The sequence below is a fragment of the Wickerhamomyces ciferrii genome, contig 00003 (assembly GCF_000313485.1).
Source record: "Wickerhamomyces ciferrii WGS project CAIF00000000 data, strain NRRL Y-1031 F-60-10, contig 00003, whole genome shotgun sequence".
In the NCBI taxonomy this organism is placed as follows: Eukaryota; Fungi; Ascomycota; class Saccharomycetes; order Phaffomycetales; family Wickerhamomycetaceae; genus Hansenula; species Hansenula ciferrii.
Genome location: NW_011887737.1, coordinates 54644 through 75337, shown reverse-complemented (window position 1 = coordinate 75337; position 20694 = coordinate 54644). Strand labels below are relative to the sequence as shown.

Here is a 20694-nt window from a genome sequence, read left to right as displayed (position 1 = left end):
ATCAGTGGACTATTGAAAGAATATTTTGAGAGCAAATATAGAACACGCAAAATTATATTGCCCGCACAAACATCTCAATGAGTCCGACATGGATACTACGGGATCCTTCTAAATAATTGCAACTCAATTAGAGACTCTAACAGTACTTTGAAGCTTGAATCTTTAATATATATATTATGCGGGATATAATGCGAAATACTATGCGTAATGCAAGAGTTCCAGCTGTATACTAGTCGATGTTAATTAGTTAATTTGAAAGTATGGACTCGAAGCAGCTTTAGTAGGATCCAATATATGTAAGATTCAATCAACTAAATAAAAATTGAAAAACATCAGTTAATCTTATTTTGAATTTGGGTTTCTCTAGACTCATGAATTATGATCTATATATTTACTATATTGTAATCTGATTGTTATTTAAGTCTGGCCGACCCGAGATCTGAGATAGCCGAGATCTCGCCTCGCCTGCGAAATCATGCAGCTGATAAAATAGATTGAGCGTACTTTAAAAGCTTCACAGAGTAAAATCTTGATTAATATTACCTATTATGCTCTAGATCTCTAAGCCTTTCACCACTGATATGCTTTTAAACCAATAATTTAGCAAAATTAGGATCACGTGAGCAACACAGTCATATATTAGTAATCAGCAAAAATCTTAAAGTCTAAAAAATAACTACTAGTTTAGTGGTTAAAACTCGAGAAATTGAGTCATAGAGCCGTGATAGTTTACAGCATTAGTGGTTTAGCGGTAAAATTCAAAGTTGCCATCTTTGAGCCCCCGGTTCGACTCCGGGCTAATGCAAGGACTCTTATTTTTTTGCTTTTTGGGGCTGTTTATGGCATATAATGTCCTACAATGTCTTTATTCTTTTTTTTAAAGTTCATAACTTTGTCTCCATTCCAAAACTTAAACCTTAAAGCTTAAGGTATACCCTTTTCTGAAGTATTTGAGATCTGGTCGGTTATATAAAAATTCTTTGTCGGAGTTGCGTCCAAAACTAGAAGCTGTTCTCCGAGCATTAGGTAATCCGTTAATCTAATTTCAAAGAACGTCTTGTCCATCAAATTAAAGAAATGTTACTATTGAATTAGTTTCGGAAATCAGTACAAGGATTCAACCTATAACTATTGACGTATTCTAACTTGGTGATTGTTAGCTGGTGGTTTCTTCAGATTCAAAACGTAATGACGGTTTCAAGATGTTTCTATATATAATAATTGGTTAATTTGTTGTTGGTTGTTGGTAATTTACACAAAGTCATTATTTTTTTTTGCAATGATCATGAAAGGGTTTGAAGAGTAAGCCATTAAAATACCGCAATATAAGATGGTATCTAGATGATGAAAGAACAACACACCTTGGCTCATTTGGTATAGATTTCGCACGTTATATTCACACCACAAAAGGTCATATCATTCAAGGTTATAATATTTTTTCCTTCAATTTTTACCGCTTCAGTTAGGTATTGGTCAAATATCATTTGGATTCAAAATATGTACCATTGGTTTAATGTTAACTCAAAATTGAAAAATTTCAGTCTACTTATGGTCATGTCAATACTAGTCCCAGGTTTATCTACACCCATACCCATTATTTCTCAATCCAAAGACTTTCAAATCAATGAATGCAATTCTAGTATAACCCACATGCAACAACTTGACGTTCCCTATCATAAAAATGGTACTTTGCTAAATTTCAATGAGACCAATTCCACAAACAACTGCTTATATTATGTTCCTGACTCAACTGTGCACAACAAAACCACAAAATCAAGATCAGATACTAATAGATTTGCAAGATTTAGTACTTGGTTATTGGTTATCTTATTTTCAATATTATCAACAGTGATTGCAATTGTATTTTGGCCAGTATTATCAGAGCAATGGGGTATTATAAGGCAGAAAGTACCTCGCATTATAAGGGATGGAAGGCAGAGAGGCCAAAGAAAGAGGTGGATAATTTGCAGAGTCATATTTCATTATAGAGTATTGGGATTTATTTTCTATTCGTTGGTCTACATAGTTCTATCTATACCTGGTGCTGTTGTCTTGCTGATTGTATATATGATTATTGGGATCTGCTATTTATTTGGATGTGATGTCACCGAAGGTAATGATACAAATCATAATGGCAATAATAACTCTAGCCCTGGTGACAATGACAGGGGCAATTACCAAATGCAAAATATGGATAATGGAAATAATGACCATATGTTTCGTGCTTCTCCATATAACAGAGTTTACCGACCATTAGATGGAATATTGGACTCAGTAAAATACTCAGGTCGATGTGTTAAAAGATCAGAACTTGATGCATATGAATTTGATGGGGAAGTATTGAAATTGGCTGCACTGAGTTTTTTCATTCCAGATGAAAATTTTTCCAAAAGAGCTTTCCATTATGATTTAACCTCTGAAGATTTCAAATTAGACCATCAAGATTCATGTTTAATATGTCTTGAAACTCTTCGACCTTATGATTTTTTAATTATATTACCATGTGATCACATAATACATTTTGGATGTTTAGTAAGATCAAGAACTACCCAATTGGAAAATGCATTACCTGAAGACACGATGATGAGATGTCCAACATGCCAGTTAAATTTCGTTAGACTTGTGCAATACTATAAAGAACATAGATATGATCCTAAAAAGGTTCCATTTTTCAATAGAGAATGAATATATCTAGTCACTATTAAGTATAAGATGGATCATGTCCTCAGAGTATATTCATGACTCAATAACTCTCATGATATATATAGTTCAAATTAATAATACTTTTTGTGTGAAAACTAGTACAAATTCGATCACCAAACGTAAACGTATGATACTACGATTGTATATCAAAGCCGAAGGTTTTTGGGTCTAATCAGTTTACTATATATTCATGAAGTATATAACCTTGTAAATATGATGATTAATATACTGATCAGGCTATCGATTTGACTGACTGTTGGGCGTAGTAGTGTTCTATGTGCTATTCCTATAATATCATTGATTTTTCTCGGTATTCCGAGATTGATTTTAAATATCTCATGAAAACCACTACATAATTTTATTCAACTCATTTGGTGTATAAGTGCACACTAAGTTGAGAAGAGATGAATTATTTCACTCAACTATTGGTTCACCCTGAATATTTGATTATTTCCTCACATTTATATTCCTTAATCAATCCACCTTCACTCAACTTGATATATAGCTTGATAATTTTACGTGAAGCTATACATTATACTCAATAGTAACAGCTTCAGCCAAATAGACGAACATGAGACGAAATTATTGCTTCATAGCCATTAGTGGCTGTATATTGATGCTGCTAATTAGTAGCTGTATATTGATTCTGCTAGGGAGAGTTAAGGTGGACTTATTACTATCAATTCAGGTGGGTGATAAAATTTCCTCACTTGAATCATCAAATGAGCTAGCTTCTAAAGAGCTACAGTATGATATCAGTGATCCCTGCCTTAATAAACGGTATATTTATCAGCCAGAAGAGCCAGAGAAATATTTCAAGCGATCTTACGATTACTCATACGAGGAAAGAACATCGGAGCCAAAAAACGAATCACTATTAAGGTTTATAGTTCTTGTTGGTGCTATCACATATCTTGTCTCTATTGGGGATCTAGAAGATATTGTTTCGTTATATCAAGAGTTTTATGAAAGAAAAGAATTGATTAAATTTAATGGGAAAGAAAGAAATGAGAGTGTGCTAAAGATTTGGGCAAAGATTATATTTACGAAGAAGTTGTCAAATTTGATACTTGCTGGGATTTTGCACTTACCGTGAGTATATTTTGAAATAATTATATCAACCAGCCAGTGAGGTTGACTAACTTAATTCTATTCAACAGAGCTATGATTCTTTTTAGTACCATATTACCAATTTGGTTGATAGGGGAGGGGGTTATAGAGTACACTGTTTTGAAACCTTTATACTTATTGGTGGATCAACTCATTTCTGGGGATTGTACTATTAAAGAAGCTGGTTTATTTTTACCAACACATCAAACAAATTTCAATGAAAAATCACAGTTGGATAGTTTACAAGAAGATAATGAATCAGAAATACCATGATAGCAGTATTCATATAGAGGAATTGCTTAGTTTAGCTACAAAATTTTCATTGGGATAAACCAAAACTATATTCTTATATAGTACGCCTAAAAATCATCCGACTAGTCAATAAGAGTTCATTATTAGCAGATGTGATGAAGAGAAGTTTTATAACCCAATAACGATGATATAACCTATCAGAAACTAGCATCATATACGAAAAATAACCATCATAAACTAAATTCCTCTCTCATTTTTCTAAACTTGTAATCCATTTCTCTTTCATATGATCTTGCATTTTGGATACTGTATTGATTAGCGGTATAAAGTGTAACAGGAACAGCGATCATACTTCCTAATATCATGCTACTGACCCAAGAAGTGAGAACAACCATGGTGAATTTAGTAGTGGTCCTTATATGTGATTTGATAATGGAACAATTGTACACTTGAAATATTTTGTAATTCAAATTATTAGCAGCTAGTCAGTTTTATATTTTTCAGTTATGTGTGATATAACTATTGGTTTGATAATATGAACTACCAGCCAATTGTACTTTGAAATAACGGGAGAGCCGCCTCCTTTCATACCTACTCTTATGAAGTTTCTCTGTGGTGGAAGTATTCATATATCATAGTTTGCTTATCTTTTTTCTAGCAGATTAAGCTTCTTAACTTATATTTATTCTTTGAAAAGCCCTTGTCTTTACCCCTTTTCATTATGATAAACATATTATTTGAATGAAAGTCTAGGTCTGAACTACTGAAAAACATCTACATGCAGTTGAGTGTAACAATAAAAACCTTATATGTCATTAATAAAAGAGCTTATACATTTCAAATTGCTGTTGTAGGCCCAGTTCAAAATACCTCATAGTAGACATCCAAAACCATCTCAATTTCTTCTTCTAGATTTAATCTTCATATCATAAAATAAATTATCCATTTCCCTGGCTGTATTTTCGTAGCTGCTACTAACCGTATTAGAAGAACCAAATAATCCATTGACCAGAATAGTGGTTGCAATACCACCACCAATACTATAAGCTAACCAACTTGTAATAACAACCATTTTCAAATAAAATAAAGAGTTAAAGCTGAAAAAAATACTAAAACACTATAATTTCTCCTTAGAGTTTCAAGGTTAGAATTCCTTTGGGATAAAGGCTGTCTTGTTCACTTTATATAGTTGTAGCTTGTAGCTTGCAGCTTGTAAACGTTTCTTGTGCAATTTAGCTTTCAAAATTTTGGAAGCTTAACATATTGCTGATGGTTTGTCAGTCCATATTAGCTACCCCTAATCATCCTTGTTTCATACAAATCCAATATGCAAACTTTGATATTATATAGTTTTGATATTGCAAATGTTGCATAGGGGAAGGCAATGATTCATGTTGGTTTACATTTCTGATCCATCATAATAAGCTCTTATCCACATACCCCTATTTCTCACACTAATTGTCGTTGTAGTAGCTTCCCATGAGCTATTTATCATCATTGAACTTTAAATCAAACAAGACGTTGAAGAATTCAAGATCAAATTTTCAATTGTGCATTATCTTTTGCGATACATACACGCAAAAGTTACCTAACTTCACTAAGTATGTATAAAGTTATTCCATTTGAAGTAAAAAACATACTTGAAGTTGAGGAACTAATAAGTTTTAGAGATGATGAAATATATCTTACGTATGAATTATATCTAAAAGAAATCAGTGAGCTGTATATTAAGAGGGGGCTTGTATATATTGCTTACACTCTTGATATTAACCCATAAATTTGCCTCAAGTGCATAAATTCATAATCTTGATTCTATCATGTTTCAAGTATCAAAGATGTATAAACTTTCAAGAGGTCTTTTATTAGCAGCCAAAAATTTGACAGCTTGGTGCGATTTCTGTGGAAATTAATAGATAAATTATATATGGCTTTTAGTTCAGTCCCTGATTCAATACAACCAATATGCCATTTTTAAAGAGGGAGTAAATATCCTGTCATATTGATCCTTTGTAATCCCTTAAACAAATACTGAACAGTAAAGAAGGAGTTGACTGAAACTACATATAAACAATATGGTTAAGTTAAGCATCGCGTAAAAAAAAGCTAGAACTCTCTTATATATATCTTGTTTGGTAGTGAAATTGTCAAAAGCGTGTGTCGTGTTATGAACAATGTCCTTGAATTTCCATCGAATTCCATAGTCTAACGTCAACGACTTATTAATCGAGGAAGAATTATTGTTTAGATAATGTTTATAATACCCGGTATGATTACACTTTATTCCAGTTCGATGAACAAATAAAATTAACTCTTTTTATTCATAATTGATGCAATATACTATGTAAAATAATTCATCAAGGACCTGCCCTTTTCATCCCACTGTTTTGTATTCTTTCCCGTTTTCAATCCATACATCAAAAGACTTATAAAATCTATTGATAATTACCAGAACCACCTAAAGTTTGAGAAACGTTAAATTGTTCTTTATCAGTAACAACATGTAATGATAAGTTATATTCAGTTTGATTACCAGAAGCTTGAGCAATGATGGTGAAAATTTGGGAAGGATCACTACCATCACCATCAAAACTTGCATTATTTGGAACTTTGAACCAAGCTTCATTATATTGTAAATCACCTGGTGGAGTTAATGATTCTAATTGTGGATGAGTTTGTATATTTGTAACTTGGAAACCTTCAACTTTTGAGTTTGGTTTTAATTTAAAAGTAGTAGCATCATGTTTATCTTTGATTAATAAATCCCATTGTAAGTTTGAACCTTCTTTGTTACCAACAAATTGATATGGTGCAGCTCTTCTATCGGTGACACCGTCTGGTTTATCAACAGCTGAAACTAATGAAGTAATGAATAATGTGTTTAAAATGGTTGTGAATTTCATTATGGGTATAGTTGGGTATAATAAAATGTATGGTACTTAGGTATGGAGTTTGTAGTGCATAGTTGAGAATGAGCCATATTGAAACCTTTTATACTTCTAGGAAATTTGAAATGTAAACATCAATGACTCTTGAGCAAACCGGACATGCTACTTGGTGTTACTTTGTGTGGAACGCACTAAAAAATGAATTCCCAGAGAGGACTCAGGAGTCTGTGTTTTCTAGGGTATTGTAGATCTTGAATTTTTGCTTTTGTTTTGTTTGTGAATGTTGAGATCGATTTGCACTTGAAGGTACTACAACGTAAACAAAAGAACTACAACCTATAACCTATAACCCATAACAACCATTCTTTTATGGTCTTTTGACTCTTCACAAATACTTTAAAGTTGACATATTTTTGGCTCAAACTTTAAATAAACTCCTCGAGATTGACCCCTGCGTTCACCATAAAAAGTTTCTGCACGACCAGATTCCAGAATTTGGCTATATTTAAACAAAGTTGCATTGAAGATCACTGGAAAAAAAATTCGCGTATACGTCGTGGATTTTGAGGAATTCACCAAAAGGAACTTGAAAAGTAAACAAAGAGCCTGAAAACGGTTGAAAGTGGGAGCTTCAAGAAAGTTTTTCAAGGGTCTAGTTCTCAGTATTCAGTTCGTATCAATCAGTGATCATTTTCATTGTCGACTAGTGTCTAGATCTGTTGATGTTTTGATAGTTGAAGTAAATCTGTGGTTTTAAAGTGTTATGTCTAAGTCAAATACCAAGGGAAGGATCTAGATCCAACTCTTAAGCTTTGACAATAACTACGAACTTTTATCCACTTGAAGTTTGAATGATTGGATGCTGGATTGAGCCACGCTGGGAAAGCCAATACTCTCTATCCACACAAGCTAGCTGATAACTTTTAAGGTGACATTATATAACTTCAATTTTCAATCTAACACCGGTAAATTAGATGAAATACAGCTAGTTCTTGAATAGATGAAATGTGGATCATAAATTCAGTTTTTGTATCAGTTAATTATTACTATGTCAATTGTTCAATTGAACATTAATATATATAGAGTCGACTGGGTACTCAAAAGCGCATATAAAATAACAAGATCTATTTGATGTAGATGATTTAACTTACATATGTGATTCTAAAACACTAATATTGTAGCACTGGAAGAGATTAATCGCAATGATACGACGTATTATAAAGTACAAAAAGTCAATATATAGTAATATGAAAAATGTATATTCATCAAAAGTAACAACCCATCCCAGAGTATCCAGTAAAGGAAATCATGGAGAATGACAATGTTTCTTGATGTGTCAAATGTATTCAGTTTTCAATTCAAATGATACATGATAACAATTTTGATGAATGTATATGATGATTTGGCGATTTTTAGTGGTAAATCGAATAAACCAGCTATATTCACGTCATCCATTCACACTTTGACTTGAACAATTATGAATTGATGATAAGTCAAAAAACTTCTAGTTCAGACATTTCTTTGAAGTACAGTGTAGTAATGAATCTATTATTTTAGACCATGAAGTCCACAGACGCAAGGATTAGTAGAAAGGGCCAACGGATTACTAAAAGGTAGCAATCAGTTTAAAAAAGTAATGGGTATAGGAATGATTTGATCAAACTTCAAATTTTTTTTTATTTCACAAGCATCGCGAAATGTGATTACATAATACAGCTCGCACATATTTCCGATAGTCTTTCATATTTCCTCATGAAATATCCTAAATTCTGACAGCTCTTGATCACGATTCGCATGTGTAACAGAGCAATACACTCCTTAAAGTGAATAGTATATCTCAATTTCAAACTAGCTTACTAGATTAATCGATGATAATGATCAACTAAGAGAACAGCTCCCGATTACCTATTGAACTTGTGAGCTAGCATTGAAGCTAATTCTTGCTTCTCCTAGCTTCAAACAACGTCTATACTAGCTGATCTGATATATAGAGATCAGTGTTCGATATATCTTCTATCAGTATTGAAATGTATTGAATAAGGCTACAAGTGAGTATATACACTCATTATGTTAGATCTTGGATTTCTAGAAACTTGAAGCTTATTGTTGACTTAATTAGATCGCTGGCATAAAAACCCGAAGTTGATTTCTTGGGGTAGAATTCGAAGCCTTGAAGATCTTCTCGCAAATATGAATTTTCTCACAATACAAATTAGACGTGAAATTACTTCATGATCTGGTTATAAAAGTATAACCTATATACCTTAGTCATTGATTGACACATCCAGTTTCTCCAGATTATATATAAACAGAACAATATCCCTCTTGAGCTCGCATCAGATCTTATCTAATTAGACTTCAAACATACAACAAACTCCAGATTTAATTAGACCTTATGAGCTCCAGCTTCAGTAGAATGAACACAGATCCATTTAGCCAAGTAAGTAACTAAACAGATCACTTATACACCGTTATAGGTCTCAATCACCATCTGGTACATCAATTTCATTGAACAATAATAGCTGACAATGATAATTAGCAACCAGAGCAAACTCAAAGACCATCAGAACCAAAATCTTACACATACAACAAGGAAACAGGTACTTCATCTGAAGGTGAAAAGAAACAATATGGTAAATATCAATCCCGTCCTCAACCTGCTTATTCTCAACAAATAGAACTTAAAAGGGAACAAGAAATTGGATGCGTAGGTTCGTTTTGTCAAATTTTATGTTGTGTTCCACTTTGGTCAAAGTGTCAAGGTCCTGGTACAACTTGTTGTGGTCTTGATTGGGATTCAAAAGGTCCTGATACTCGTCAAGGTTATGGTGCTGGGTTCATTTAACTTTTGAGTTGTTTTGTGGTGAGTCTGAAACGTTATATGTCGTCTCTTTAGGCCCCTGATCAATGTTTTGTGAAATTTAATCGACACTAATGATGTCTTTCATAGCTTGATTTACAATCAATCATATTGTGATTTATCCATGAGAACTTAACTGATCAATGGTTTTGATGTTTTCCAACTACTAATTATTTTTAAGAATAACCTATCTATAGGTTCAGAAGAATTTATATGCTTTTAATAACTTCAATAAGTGGCCAGTAGTACGTAATGACTAGCAGCTAACTATTTAAATACACCATACCTAGTGCTGATTACTAGTGCTAAATTTTTATTACACACATCAACACCTTACTCACTAAATGTACCTTATGTTAATGATAGAACAGGAATAAACTACATGTCCTTTGAATCAGAAGTATAAAAACTACGAGTTAAGCTTGTGCTTAAGCTCTGGCAAAAATAGTGTATATTTGAATACAAAAACTTCCCAGAGTATCCGAAGAAATCATGGAGAAAGTAATATAATGAATCAATATAATAGTTAGTTAGGGCGGTATAAGCATATACGAACCTTTTATGCATCAAATTGATGATGGTGTACCAACATAAAATAATTCAGTATTAATAGTAATACGTAGTACGCTTTAACATCAACATGATATATAGCTTTTGATCGATAACTCCTCCACAAAATATCTTTGATTTCATTCCAAGTTATTTATTTAATGGGTTCAACCAATTGAATATCGCAATCAATCAAGTATATCAATATAATTGAAACTCTTTTTTTTTTAATGGGATCGGATTCTTTATAAGGTATTTAAAGGCTGTTCTTTTGAGGCACACAATTATTCCCGATGAAACATCTCGCTAGTCACACTCACAATTCACCAAATTTGGTAAGCTCAAGAAAAGTACTATAATAGACTAAAATGACTAAAAAGTACAAATGTATAAATAATTATGAGTTCCTATTCGGGATTATTCAATACATAACTATGTTCGTAGAATAAACGAACGAATAGCATTAGATAAATAATCTTTTAGAATAAATGGTACAATACAGTTATAGCAGTCTTATATACACACCCTTAAGACAAACCACCCAAAATTTCAGCATCTTTACCTACCTTTTTCTCCAGTTTATTAAACAATAAATACAACATGTAATTTGGTTCACTAATTGGGAAACTTAATGGTGAACTATCAGATAACCAAAACATCTCATCTGGAAATTCATCTTCTTGCACTTCTAATAACTCAATTATTGAACCCCATTCTTCAAAAGTATATCTTTTCCTTGGTGACTCTTTAGCCTCAATCAATAACTCTTTAAGTTTTTTTATTAAATCCGATGTCTTAACTGGCTGTTTCACATCTTTATTTGATTCATTTAAAATTTCATCCACTGATCTTGAACTACCACCGTCATCCTCATTTTCATCATTAACATCATCAACCATATCAATATATTCCTCATGATGTCTTTTAGGTCTAGCGGAAAATAAAATCCTTAGCAATTTTAACGAAATTCCTGAAGATGCTAGTGAGTATAATGTATCACCAACATTTGAAATTAAAGCAGTCATTAATGGAACGGCAGCTATTGCCCAAACAATGAAGACTGGACGTCCCGCTGTACTGTATGGATGATAATCACCATACCCGATTGTTATAAGACAAAGAAAACAAAAATAAACAGCATCAAAGTATCTCCAATCTTCAGTATAATGGAAAACTAAAGCACCGATTAACCAAAATGTAACGAAAATAACCAATGTTAAGAAAGAACTGAATTGGGTCCTCGATTTTTTAACTTGTCTTCTGATAGACCTTATTAATTCAAATGATTCTTCAAATGTAACAGATCTATTCTCCTTTTTGAGTCTTCTAACTAATTTTTTTCTTTGAGTCTCAACTCTATTCCAAAAATATATTGGTGTTGATAAAGATACAATAACACCTCTTATCATAGCAATAATTAACCCCAAGATAATAACTCCTGTTAAAGAGTAAAATAATGATAATGCTTTTGTAACATCAGACTCAGGGACTATATCACCTAGACCAATAGTCAATAATGAAATTGTACAATAATACATTGCATTACCAAATGATAAATCATTCATGATATTGGAAAACATTGCTGCACCCCATAAGAACCAAATAGCTAATAATAATGTATATGCAATCAAACCTCTTTCTGCAAAGCTCAAATTGAAAACTGGTGGATATTTACCTAATAAATAACCTGAAAAATTGATCAAACAAGATATCCCACAAAATGCATATAATATAACAGTAATAACACCAAACCAAAAACCTTCAGATTTTGAATAATTTTCATTATCAGTATGAACAAAATATTGGAAATGAGCAATTAATAAAGCAACTGTCAATATTATTGAACCACCAATAAAGCAAATGATACTAATAAATTGAGAAATCTTGTAATGTAATCTTTCACTAAAATTTAAAACTAAACTTATATTTGCCAAACATCCCATAGCTAAAGATAATGAATTCAAAGTTATAACAGGAATTGAATCATTTATTGCCACTCCATCAACATTAATTCTCCATTTATCAACCAACGCGGCTATTGAAATCATATTTGCTAAAGGACCAATACAAGCTGTGAAAACAGGTAATTCACTTGATACAAAAAACCACCATATAAACTCCATACTACCAGGTTCAATATTTAATAAACCAATTTTAGATTTTGACATCATTAATGTGTTTTGTGGTATTTTGGAATCAATCTTGGTTAATTTTCTATGAACTCCAAAGTTTATTGGTTGAGTTGTTTTGGATGTTGTTATACTGGGTATATCATCTTGTGGTTGATAGTTATCTGGATCTGACATTATGATACTGCATCGTTGATAAATATCCCGTTATTCCTGACTCACAGATATCAATTTGATTTTAATTATAATATTTAGCCGTTGTCTCTTGAAGATGTAATTGTTGTTTTGTTTTTGTTGATGGTCAAGAATTTTAAAAGCTCATCGGGATTAAAAAATTATGCGACAAAACTAAACAACAATTCATTGACAATTTAAATTCACCTCTCTCTATCCCAAATTAAGACTTGTGTATAAAAAAAGCTATACATGCTCATAAAGTCATCCTTACCACTTCAATAATGCTAAAATGAGCAAAAAAATAACGGTTTAAAGCTCAAAAAGCAAAAATTATGGACGCGACCGGAGTCGAACCGATGACCTCATGCTTGCAAGGCATGCGCGCTACCAACTGCGCCACGCGCCCTAATTTAAAATTTGAAAATATATGCTGAATAGCCGCATTCACATATGCGACAACACGTGACTCAAATGTCCGGTTAGGGCAGAATTTGTATATCATCAGATAGAAAATCTCGAAGAATGGTTCTAATCAATAACCACTGATGTTTAAAGATCATAAGCCTAATTATCAATTCATATATTAAAAGATTGTGGAATATGACTGAAATTAATACTGATGAGAACAAATTACGTGTTTTCTTTGTTAGACATGGACAAACAGATTATAACGTTGCAAAGATTCTTCAAGGTCATTTGTGAGTATTACATTCAGAATTCAAAGAGATAAGAGGAAATTAAGTATTAACGGGATCGTGACTTATAGAGATACTGATCTAAATCAAGAAGGTATTGATCAAGCCAAATTAGCTGCTGAAAAACTTAAAGATTATCCATTTGATGCATTTTATTCATCAGATTTAAAACGTTGTCGTGATACAGCAAATACAATTCATAAAAGTTTAACCAAACAAGTTGATATTCAATTCAGTTCTAATCTTAGAGAAAGAAATATGGGTGAAATTGAAGGTATGAAAATTTCAGATGCTGTAGAGAAAGCTGCTAAAGATGGTAAAGAATCTTATAGAGAATATGGTGAAAAACCTATTGATTTAGTTAATAGGGTTAAAAAACAATTAGATGAAATACTTGAACTTAATAAACAAAATAAAAATATAATTATTTGTTCACATGGTGGTACCATAAGAACTATATTGAAGATATTAGGTTTTAAAGAAAATTTAATTGTTTATAATACCAGTATAACAACTGTTGATTTTAATCATAATGATTTTAATGATTTTAAAATTGTTACTGTGAGTGATACTAAACATCTTGGTGGTGATTTTAAAGTGGCAGATACAAGAGTGAGATAGGTTATGATCCTAGCTCCACTTTTAAGGCTAGAAGTATATAATATAAAGTATAGATCTATATACATATGATGATGAAATTTGTGGAGATTTTAAATTCGATCTAGATTCAAGATTTTAGACTGATCTAAAAGCGAATTCTGATATGAATCAACTATCATGAAAGTATGGAATCTGTTAGTCTATAGGAAACATTCATTATTTTATGATCTCCTGGTGCAATTTGTATATTCTTTTCAAGGAAAGCTCTTGAGATTTTCATTTTACCGTACAGATCAAAATTATGCCTATGAAAAAAAGTCGTTTATCCGCTATGAAAATCACCGAGTAATAAATATCCACAACTTGAACCAAAACCACACCAAAAATCTCAAATCAAATACATAAAGCAAGGAGAAGAACCCAAAAGAACATGTTTACCGGGATAGTAGAACACATAGGAACAGTGGAGGAATTCAAAGAATTAGATACTTCAGAATCAGGAGGCAATGGAGTTTCATTATTAATCAAAGATGCTACTTCAATATTAGGTGATTGTCATATTGGTGATTCAATATCAATTAATGGTACTTGTTTAACTGTTACAGAGTTTGATGAAAATACTTTCAAAGTTGGATTAGCACCTGAAACATTAAGAAGAACAAATTTGGGTTCATTAAAATCAGGTTCAAAAGTTAATTTAGAAAGAGCTATTGGTGGTGATGTTAGATTTGGTGGACATTATGTTCAAGGTCATGTTGATACAGTGGCAAGTATTGAAAAGATTGATAAAGATGGTAATGCATTGAATTTTACATTCAAATTAAAAGATTTACAATATATTAATTATATTGTGGAAAAGGGGTTTATAGCAATTGATGGTACTTCATTAACAATTACACATGTTGATCATAAACAAGGTACATTTGGAATTTCAATGATTGAACATACACAAAAAAATGTTATTATGACATTGAAGCATATTGATGATTTTGTTAATATTGAAGTTGATTTAACTGGGAAATTAATTGAAAAACAAGTTGAATTACAATTATCAAGTCAAATTTCAAATGAAGAAAGTCCATTAGTTTCATTGATTCATAAAATTGTTGAAGAAAAATTATCAAAAATTACAAAATAGACATGTTTGGAAATTATGTATATTTAATGAAATATCCCATATATGTATTCCATTTCTCTTAAAGGTAGCAAAATTCACTGACCAGCAGCATAACCTCTTAATTAATCCCAATTGACTCATAATACCGTTTCTAACCCATTCTTATTCATAAATTCTTTATAACCTCTATAATCAATACCACTTTTGATACCTTCATACCTTGTCAATTGAATACTACCAAAATCAACTTTTTTAGCATCCCCACCAGCTTTAGCAATCAGATTAATAATAGTCCAATCCTTAGTCCAACCTTGATCAACAGCAACTGAAGGTAAATAAGTCCCACTCTTAACAGATCCTTTATAATTAAAATGAATACGAATACCATGTTTACCTAATTCCCAATCTAAGGCATCTTCTCCTCTAGTAAAATTTTGTAATAATGTTATATCAACTGATAATTTTGAGAATTCTGCAGGGGAAATTGCATCAAATCTTGGATCTTGAAATGCTGAAATTTCAGCATATTCTTTTATACCTTTTTCCAATGGTTGATCTGCAAATGTTCCAATACAACCTCTTAATGAATTTTCACCATTTTTTTCAATATCCCATGTAACAAATAAAGGTGAATCAGTATCACCATCTTTACCCCCTGAAGAGCTGGTAAGATTTTTGAAAAGTTGTAAAGGGTATTTCACACTATGGCTTAACAATCTGGATTCCAATACGTGGAATGCGTACAATGGATATGGTGAGATGCTCATTGTTGATTGCTTGATGGTTGTTTTAGTAGGTTGCCACTGGTTTGATCGTCTTGTTTTTTGTTTTTGTTCGTATGTTTTTGGATTTTTGTGCCACTAAATGCACCTTCAAGAAAAAAATTAACGGTTGTGAAAAAAATTCAACAATAGAAAACGAAATTTGATTACAAAAGCTTTGAAGAGATCTTCTGATATCAACACAGAGATACAAGATGGTCACAGTGTCAGCCAATATCAAGTTTGATCAAGAAAAAGACAGTGTAATCACATTAGCAGGTGGTTGTTTTTGGGGGACAGAAAGACTCTTTAGATCACATTTCTCAGGTAGAATAACAGATTTAAGAGTTGGTTATGCAAATGGATTAGATAAATTTGAAGAATTAAGTTATGAGCAGGTTTGTTCTGGTGAAACTGAATTCACTGAAGTTTTACAAATAACATATCCAAAGGAAAATTCAGAAACTTTTAAAAATTTAATACAATTTTTCTTTAAAGTTCATGATCCAACAACTTTTGATAAACAAGGTGAAGATGATGTTGGGAAACAATATCGTTCTGCTATTTTTTATCATGATGATTCTCAAATAGATATAATAAACCAAGTGATTGAAGAGTTCAATCCTAAATGGGATAATAAGATTGTCACAGTGGTGGAAAAGATTAATAATTGGTTTGATGCTGAAGATTATCATCAAAATTATTATGAAACTGATTTGGCAAATGAAAGGAATTGGGCCCCATGTTCCACTCATTTCGTTAGAGATATATAATTTATGGTACTAGATGCATTGTATTATAAAACATTAATATAGAAATATAGAGTAAAAGGTGTGTTCATTTTGACTTCAAATTGATGATTTCTGTCGTAGTTAATTTTTTTTTCACTGTCGGTATTAAAAAAATGATTTTCAGGTCCAACAAAATTAAACACCTAAGCAACAAAATTTATAAGCGAACAGGAAAAGATCAATAAAGAACAACTTGAGGCCCACATTCTATCCATTTATTGACAAAAATGAAGTTCACCACTGTGTTCAGCGCATTGACTTTACCTTTCTTGGTTTCTGCTCAAGCTCAAGGTTTATATTCCAAAGATTTAAACGTGTTTGAATTAGATACAACAAATTTTAATCAAGTTGTTATGGAATCTAATCAAACAACAATTGTTGAGTTCTATGCACCATGGTGTGGTCATTGTCGTCAATTAAAACCTCATTATTCCAAAGCAGCAAAGCAATTGAAAGATATTGTTCAAGTTGGTGCTGTTAATTGTGATTATGCAAAGAATAAAAATCTTTGTTCAAAATATAAAATTGAAGGTTATCCAACAATCATGGGGTTTAGACCACCAAAAGTTAATTTAGATAAAGTTGAAAATTTAAAATATACTCATGCAACAGAAAAATATTCAGGTGCAAGAACTGCAAAAGGTATAGTAGATTTTGGTCTTGGTAGAATTAAAAATTATGTTAAAAGAATTGCAACAGAGGATAAATTAAATGAATGGTTAAATAAATCATCTCCAAGACCTAAAACCGTGGTTTTCACAAGAAAGGATAAATTAGCACCATTATTAAAATCAATTGCTATTGATTTATTAGGTATTGTAGATATTGCTTATTTCCCATTGAGAGATCGTGAAGTTGGAATTTTTGAAAAATATGATATTGATCCAAAAGGTGATAAAGCTGTTGTTTTCTATTTTGATTCAAAGACAAATGAACCAATAAGAAATACTTCAGGATTGAGTAAATTAGAATTATTCAAATTTTATCAACAATTTAATGAAATTCAATCACAATTAGATGAAGTTTTAGAAAAATCTGAATATTTGAATAAAGTTCAAAAAGGTGAGAAAATCACTAAGAAATCTAAAAAAAATGGTAAGAAAAGTAAATCAGATACTTTAGATCATGATGAATTATGAATTATATAGGGTATATATACACAGGAATGTACAAGATATTAAAATATTGATTATAGTTGTGCTTATATGCTAATTCTTCAACACCGGGTAAAATTCGCGCATAGTAATTTTCATAACTTTTCCCAACTAAATCAAAAGATCTTAAAGAGATCAACAAATTGAAAAGTTGAATAAGCTGATATATTTATTGTGAACTACTGCTTGTTGCTCATCTATAACCATATTTCATAATGATCACCAGATTTTTCTCAAAAGTTGTTGTTAAATTCAATCCTCTAGATAAAGGTGGTAAGTATAATTGAAAAAAAACATTAAACATAAAAATAAGAATGATTATATTAACAAGAGAAAACAGGTAAAAATGGTAGATTATTCTTGTCACAAATACCACCATCTCTCAAAGGTTCTTGTGGTATAGATCATGAGTTATTAACTCCACTTTCTAAAAATTCACCAATAATTAAAGTTACATTTAGTAAGTGTAATCATATTATTGAAATTTATGAAAACCCATGGTTTGATTGATTTTTCAAGACAATGTTACCTTTTGAATTTGTTTACTAACAACTGACTACCAATAGAAGATAAAAAAACATTAGAAATAGATCCAGCAAAAGGTTCAATCAATGAAATTGGTGCATTTTTCGATCGTCATTCAAGACAATTAGCATTCAAAGAAAGTATTGAAAAATAAGATTTATTTGTGTGATTCAATCAAGGAGATAAAATTTGTATAATAGAAGATTAAGAAATGACTTGTAAATATTGGGTTAAGATTTTGGGTTGTAGTTGGTTTTGTGATCAATTTTTTTTTTTGGAGTTGGTAAATACCCTAACTTTAGAGCTATATCTTCGAAGAAAAAAAGACATATATCATTTGAGATACGAAGACTTTCCGTATCCACTCCTTAACCTTTCTTTTCCATGAAAATACCTGACTCGTAGGTTTCTGTAATTGTGATTAGTTCAAGTACGTAGTGAAAATAATCGCCTAATAGTGGCCCTTACCAAAAATATAGATGAGCTACAAAAAAAAATTATATAGCTATAGTAAAACAAGTATTAAGGTAATTCTTTGACACATAAGTTATCACAACTTAGTTGATATAAAACTTCATTCAAGATGGCCAGACCAAGACCAGTATTTGAAGGCTCTGATATAGAACAAGATGAACTAGAAGATATTTTAAGAGCTGATAAAGGGAATCAAAATTCAGATGAAGATAGTGATGATGATTTTGATAAATTATCATTTGGTGCTTTAAAAAATGCTCAAGATAAAATGGATAAAGAAGATGGTAAAACAAAAAAGAAGAGTAATAATAATAGATCTTTTGATATAGTGGATCCAAGAGTTGCTGGTCTTCAGAAGAAATCAAATAAATCAACAAAAAGAGATGCTATAAAAGAAACGAGGTATAATGATAGTGATAGTGAAAGTGAACAAGAACAAGGTGGATTTTTTGAAGAAGAAGATAGTGAAGCAAGTGATAATGAAAATGAATCAAGATCACATGGAAAAGGAAAGAAAAAGAATAAACATGCACCAACTGAAACTTCTTCAAAGAAGAAAGTTTCAAGAGTAAGACAAGTTCCTGGGTTAGATAATCCAAAATATAAAACATTATATCAAGATATTAGATTTGATACTGCATTAGGTAAAGCTGATTTAAATAAAATTAGAAAAGATTATAAATTTTTGGATGAATATAGAGAAAATGAAATCAATCAAATAAATTCTATATTAAAGAATCCAAAAGTTAAGAATAAAATGAGTCAAAAAGAGATTAATGATTTAGAATATGAAGCAAAATCATTAAAATCAAGATTAGATTCTTTAAAAAATAAAGATTTACAACAAGAAGTTCTTTCTAAATATAAACAAGAAAATAAAGGTAAGAATGGTGGTAAATTTTATTTAAAGAAATCTGAACAAAGAAAAATCATTCAAAAACACAAATTTGAAAATATGAAAACTTCACAAAGAGAAAAGGTTGTTGAAAGAAAGAGAAAAAGAAGATTGGGTAAAGAATTCAAAGAATTGGAATTCAATCGTCCAAGAAATTAGAAGCTTAGCACTACTACTGGTTTCAATGAGTTTTATGTAGTTGTATATTAACATATTAAATTAATTCTGATAATTTGCATTATAAAAGAATTTCAAAACATGAGGTGTAGAAAATTATATATATAAGATGTTGAAAAATTTATAGGGAAGAAATATTTGTGGTCAAATGGAACTTATTTCTTGATTTGATCTGGATTATTTATATCAATACCTTCATGTTTAACCCAATCTTCAATACTACCAACATAGTTACCTAATTTATCATAACCAAAGATTTGAGCTAATTCAGTTGCTGCACTTGATCTAACACCTGCAAGACAATAAAAAATCAATTCTTTTTCTTTATCAGGTTTTTCAAATTTGAAAACATCTTCAAATTCTTCAGGTGAAAGATCTAAAGCACCTGGTGATGATTTATATGGAATATTTATTGAAGTTGGAATTGCATATTGTTGAAATTCATGTGGTTCACGAACATCCACAAGAATTTTAGTTGGATCTGGATTTGTAATTAAATTTTTAATATCTTGATAAGTATAAATTTTAGCTGGTGTATCTTGACCTAATTTTTCACGAACATCTTCAGTTAAAGTTGATGCTTTATCTTTTGATTGTGATGAATTAAATCTATAAAAAGTGGCTAAATTTGGTTTTGAAATTAATTGTGGTTGTGAATTTGATAAATTTAATGATGATCTTAGGGCAATTGATGGAGCAAATTTAGCACCTGAGATTTGTCTCCAGACTGATTGTCTGGTTGCTCTTGAAATGATTGAAGTCATTCTGAGTTGTATATATCTTTTATCTCACAATATTTCTATATAAAATTGAAATCCCCTTTACTGAATTGATTGTTTT

General features: G+C 31.1%; 11 protein-coding genes across 11 annotated transcripts; 7 read left to right on the top strand and 4 right to left on the bottom strand.

The window, feature by feature from the left end:
* Positions 1-1497: 1497 nt before the first annotated feature.
* BN7_229 (RING finger protein) lies at positions 1498-2685 on the top strand (the record flags this gene model as incomplete). Its single annotated transcript, XM_011279159.1, has 1 exon — positions 1498-2685. One exon carries the CDS (start codon positions 1498-1500, stop codon positions 2683-2685), a length of 1188 nt encoding a protein of 395 aa, XP_011277461.1.
* A 3812-nt stretch (positions 2686-6497) lies between these two features.
* On the bottom strand, positions 6498-6965 carry BN7_228 (uncharacterized protein; the record flags this gene model as incomplete). The annotated part of the gene is made up of 1 exon (XM_011279158.1): positions 6498-6965. The coding sequence occupies one exon, from the start codon at positions 6963-6965 to the stop codon at positions 6498-6500; it is 468 nt and encodes a 155-aa protein (XP_011277460.1).
* Positions 6966-9345: 2380 nt separating this feature from the next.
* Positions 9346-9795, top strand: BN7_227 (uncharacterized protein; the record flags this gene model as incomplete). Its single annotated transcript, XM_011279157.1, has 2 exons — positions 9346-9394; positions 9497-9795. 2 exons carry the CDS (start codon positions 9346-9348, stop codon positions 9793-9795), a joined length of 348 nt encoding a protein of 115 aa, XP_011277459.1.
* A 1091-nt stretch (positions 9796-10886) lies between these two features.
* On the bottom strand, positions 10887-12665 carry TOK1 (Tok1p; the record flags this gene model as incomplete). Its single annotated transcript, XM_011279156.1, has 1 exon — positions 10887-12665. One exon carries the CDS (start codon positions 12663-12665, stop codon positions 10887-10889), a length of 1779 nt encoding a protein of 592 aa, XP_011277458.1.
* A 652-nt stretch (positions 12666-13317) lies between these two features.
* Positions 13318-13981, top strand: BN7_225 (phosphoglycerate mutase; the record flags this gene model as incomplete). The annotated part of the gene is made up of 2 exons (XM_011279155.1): positions 13318-13367; positions 13432-13981. The coding sequence occupies 2 exons, from the start codon at positions 13318-13320 to the stop codon at positions 13979-13981; spliced, it is 600 nt and encodes a 199-aa protein (XP_011277457.1).
* Positions 13982-14390: 409 nt separating this feature from the next.
* On the top strand, positions 14391-15098 carry RIB5 (riboflavin synthase; the record flags this gene model as incomplete). The annotated part of the gene is made up of 1 exon (XM_011279154.1): positions 14391-15098. The coding sequence occupies one exon, from the start codon at positions 14391-14393 to the stop codon at positions 15096-15098; it is 708 nt and encodes a 235-aa protein (XP_011277456.1).
* A 116-nt stretch (positions 15099-15214) lies between these two features.
* BN7_223 (uncharacterized protein) lies at positions 15215-15844 on the bottom strand (the record flags this gene model as incomplete). Its single annotated transcript, XM_011279153.1, has 1 exon — positions 15215-15844. One exon carries the CDS (start codon positions 15842-15844, stop codon positions 15215-15217), a length of 630 nt encoding a protein of 209 aa, XP_011277455.1.
* A 209-nt stretch (positions 15845-16053) lies between these two features.
* Positions 16054-16611, top strand: BN7_222 (peptide-methionine (S)-S-oxide reductase MsrA; the record flags this gene model as incomplete). The annotated part of the gene is made up of 1 exon (XM_011279152.1): positions 16054-16611. The coding sequence occupies one exon, from the start codon at positions 16054-16056 to the stop codon at positions 16609-16611; it is 558 nt and encodes a 185-aa protein (XP_011277454.1).
* Positions 16612-16856: 245 nt separating this feature from the next.
* On the top strand, positions 16857-17768 carry MPD1 (protein disulfide isomerase MPD1; the record flags this gene model as incomplete). Its single annotated transcript, XM_011279151.1, has 1 exon — positions 16857-17768. The coding sequence occupies one exon, from the start codon at positions 16857-16859 to the stop codon at positions 17766-17768; it is 912 nt and encodes a 303-aa protein (XP_011277453.1).
* Positions 17769-18891: 1123 nt separating this feature from the next.
* Positions 18892-19836, top strand: RRP36 (rRNA-processing protein RRP36; the record flags this gene model as incomplete). The annotated part of the gene is made up of 1 exon (XM_011279150.1): positions 18892-19836. One exon carries the CDS (start codon positions 18892-18894, stop codon positions 19834-19836), a length of 945 nt encoding a protein of 314 aa, XP_011277452.1.
* Positions 19837-20009: 173 nt separating this feature from the next.
* Positions 20010-20618, bottom strand: BN7_219 (rhodanese-like domain-containing protein; the record flags this gene model as incomplete). The annotated part of the gene is made up of 1 exon (XM_011279149.1): positions 20010-20618. The coding sequence occupies one exon, from the start codon at positions 20616-20618 to the stop codon at positions 20010-20012; it is 609 nt and encodes a 202-aa protein (XP_011277451.1).
* Between the last annotated feature and the right edge of the window lie 76 nt (positions 20619-20694).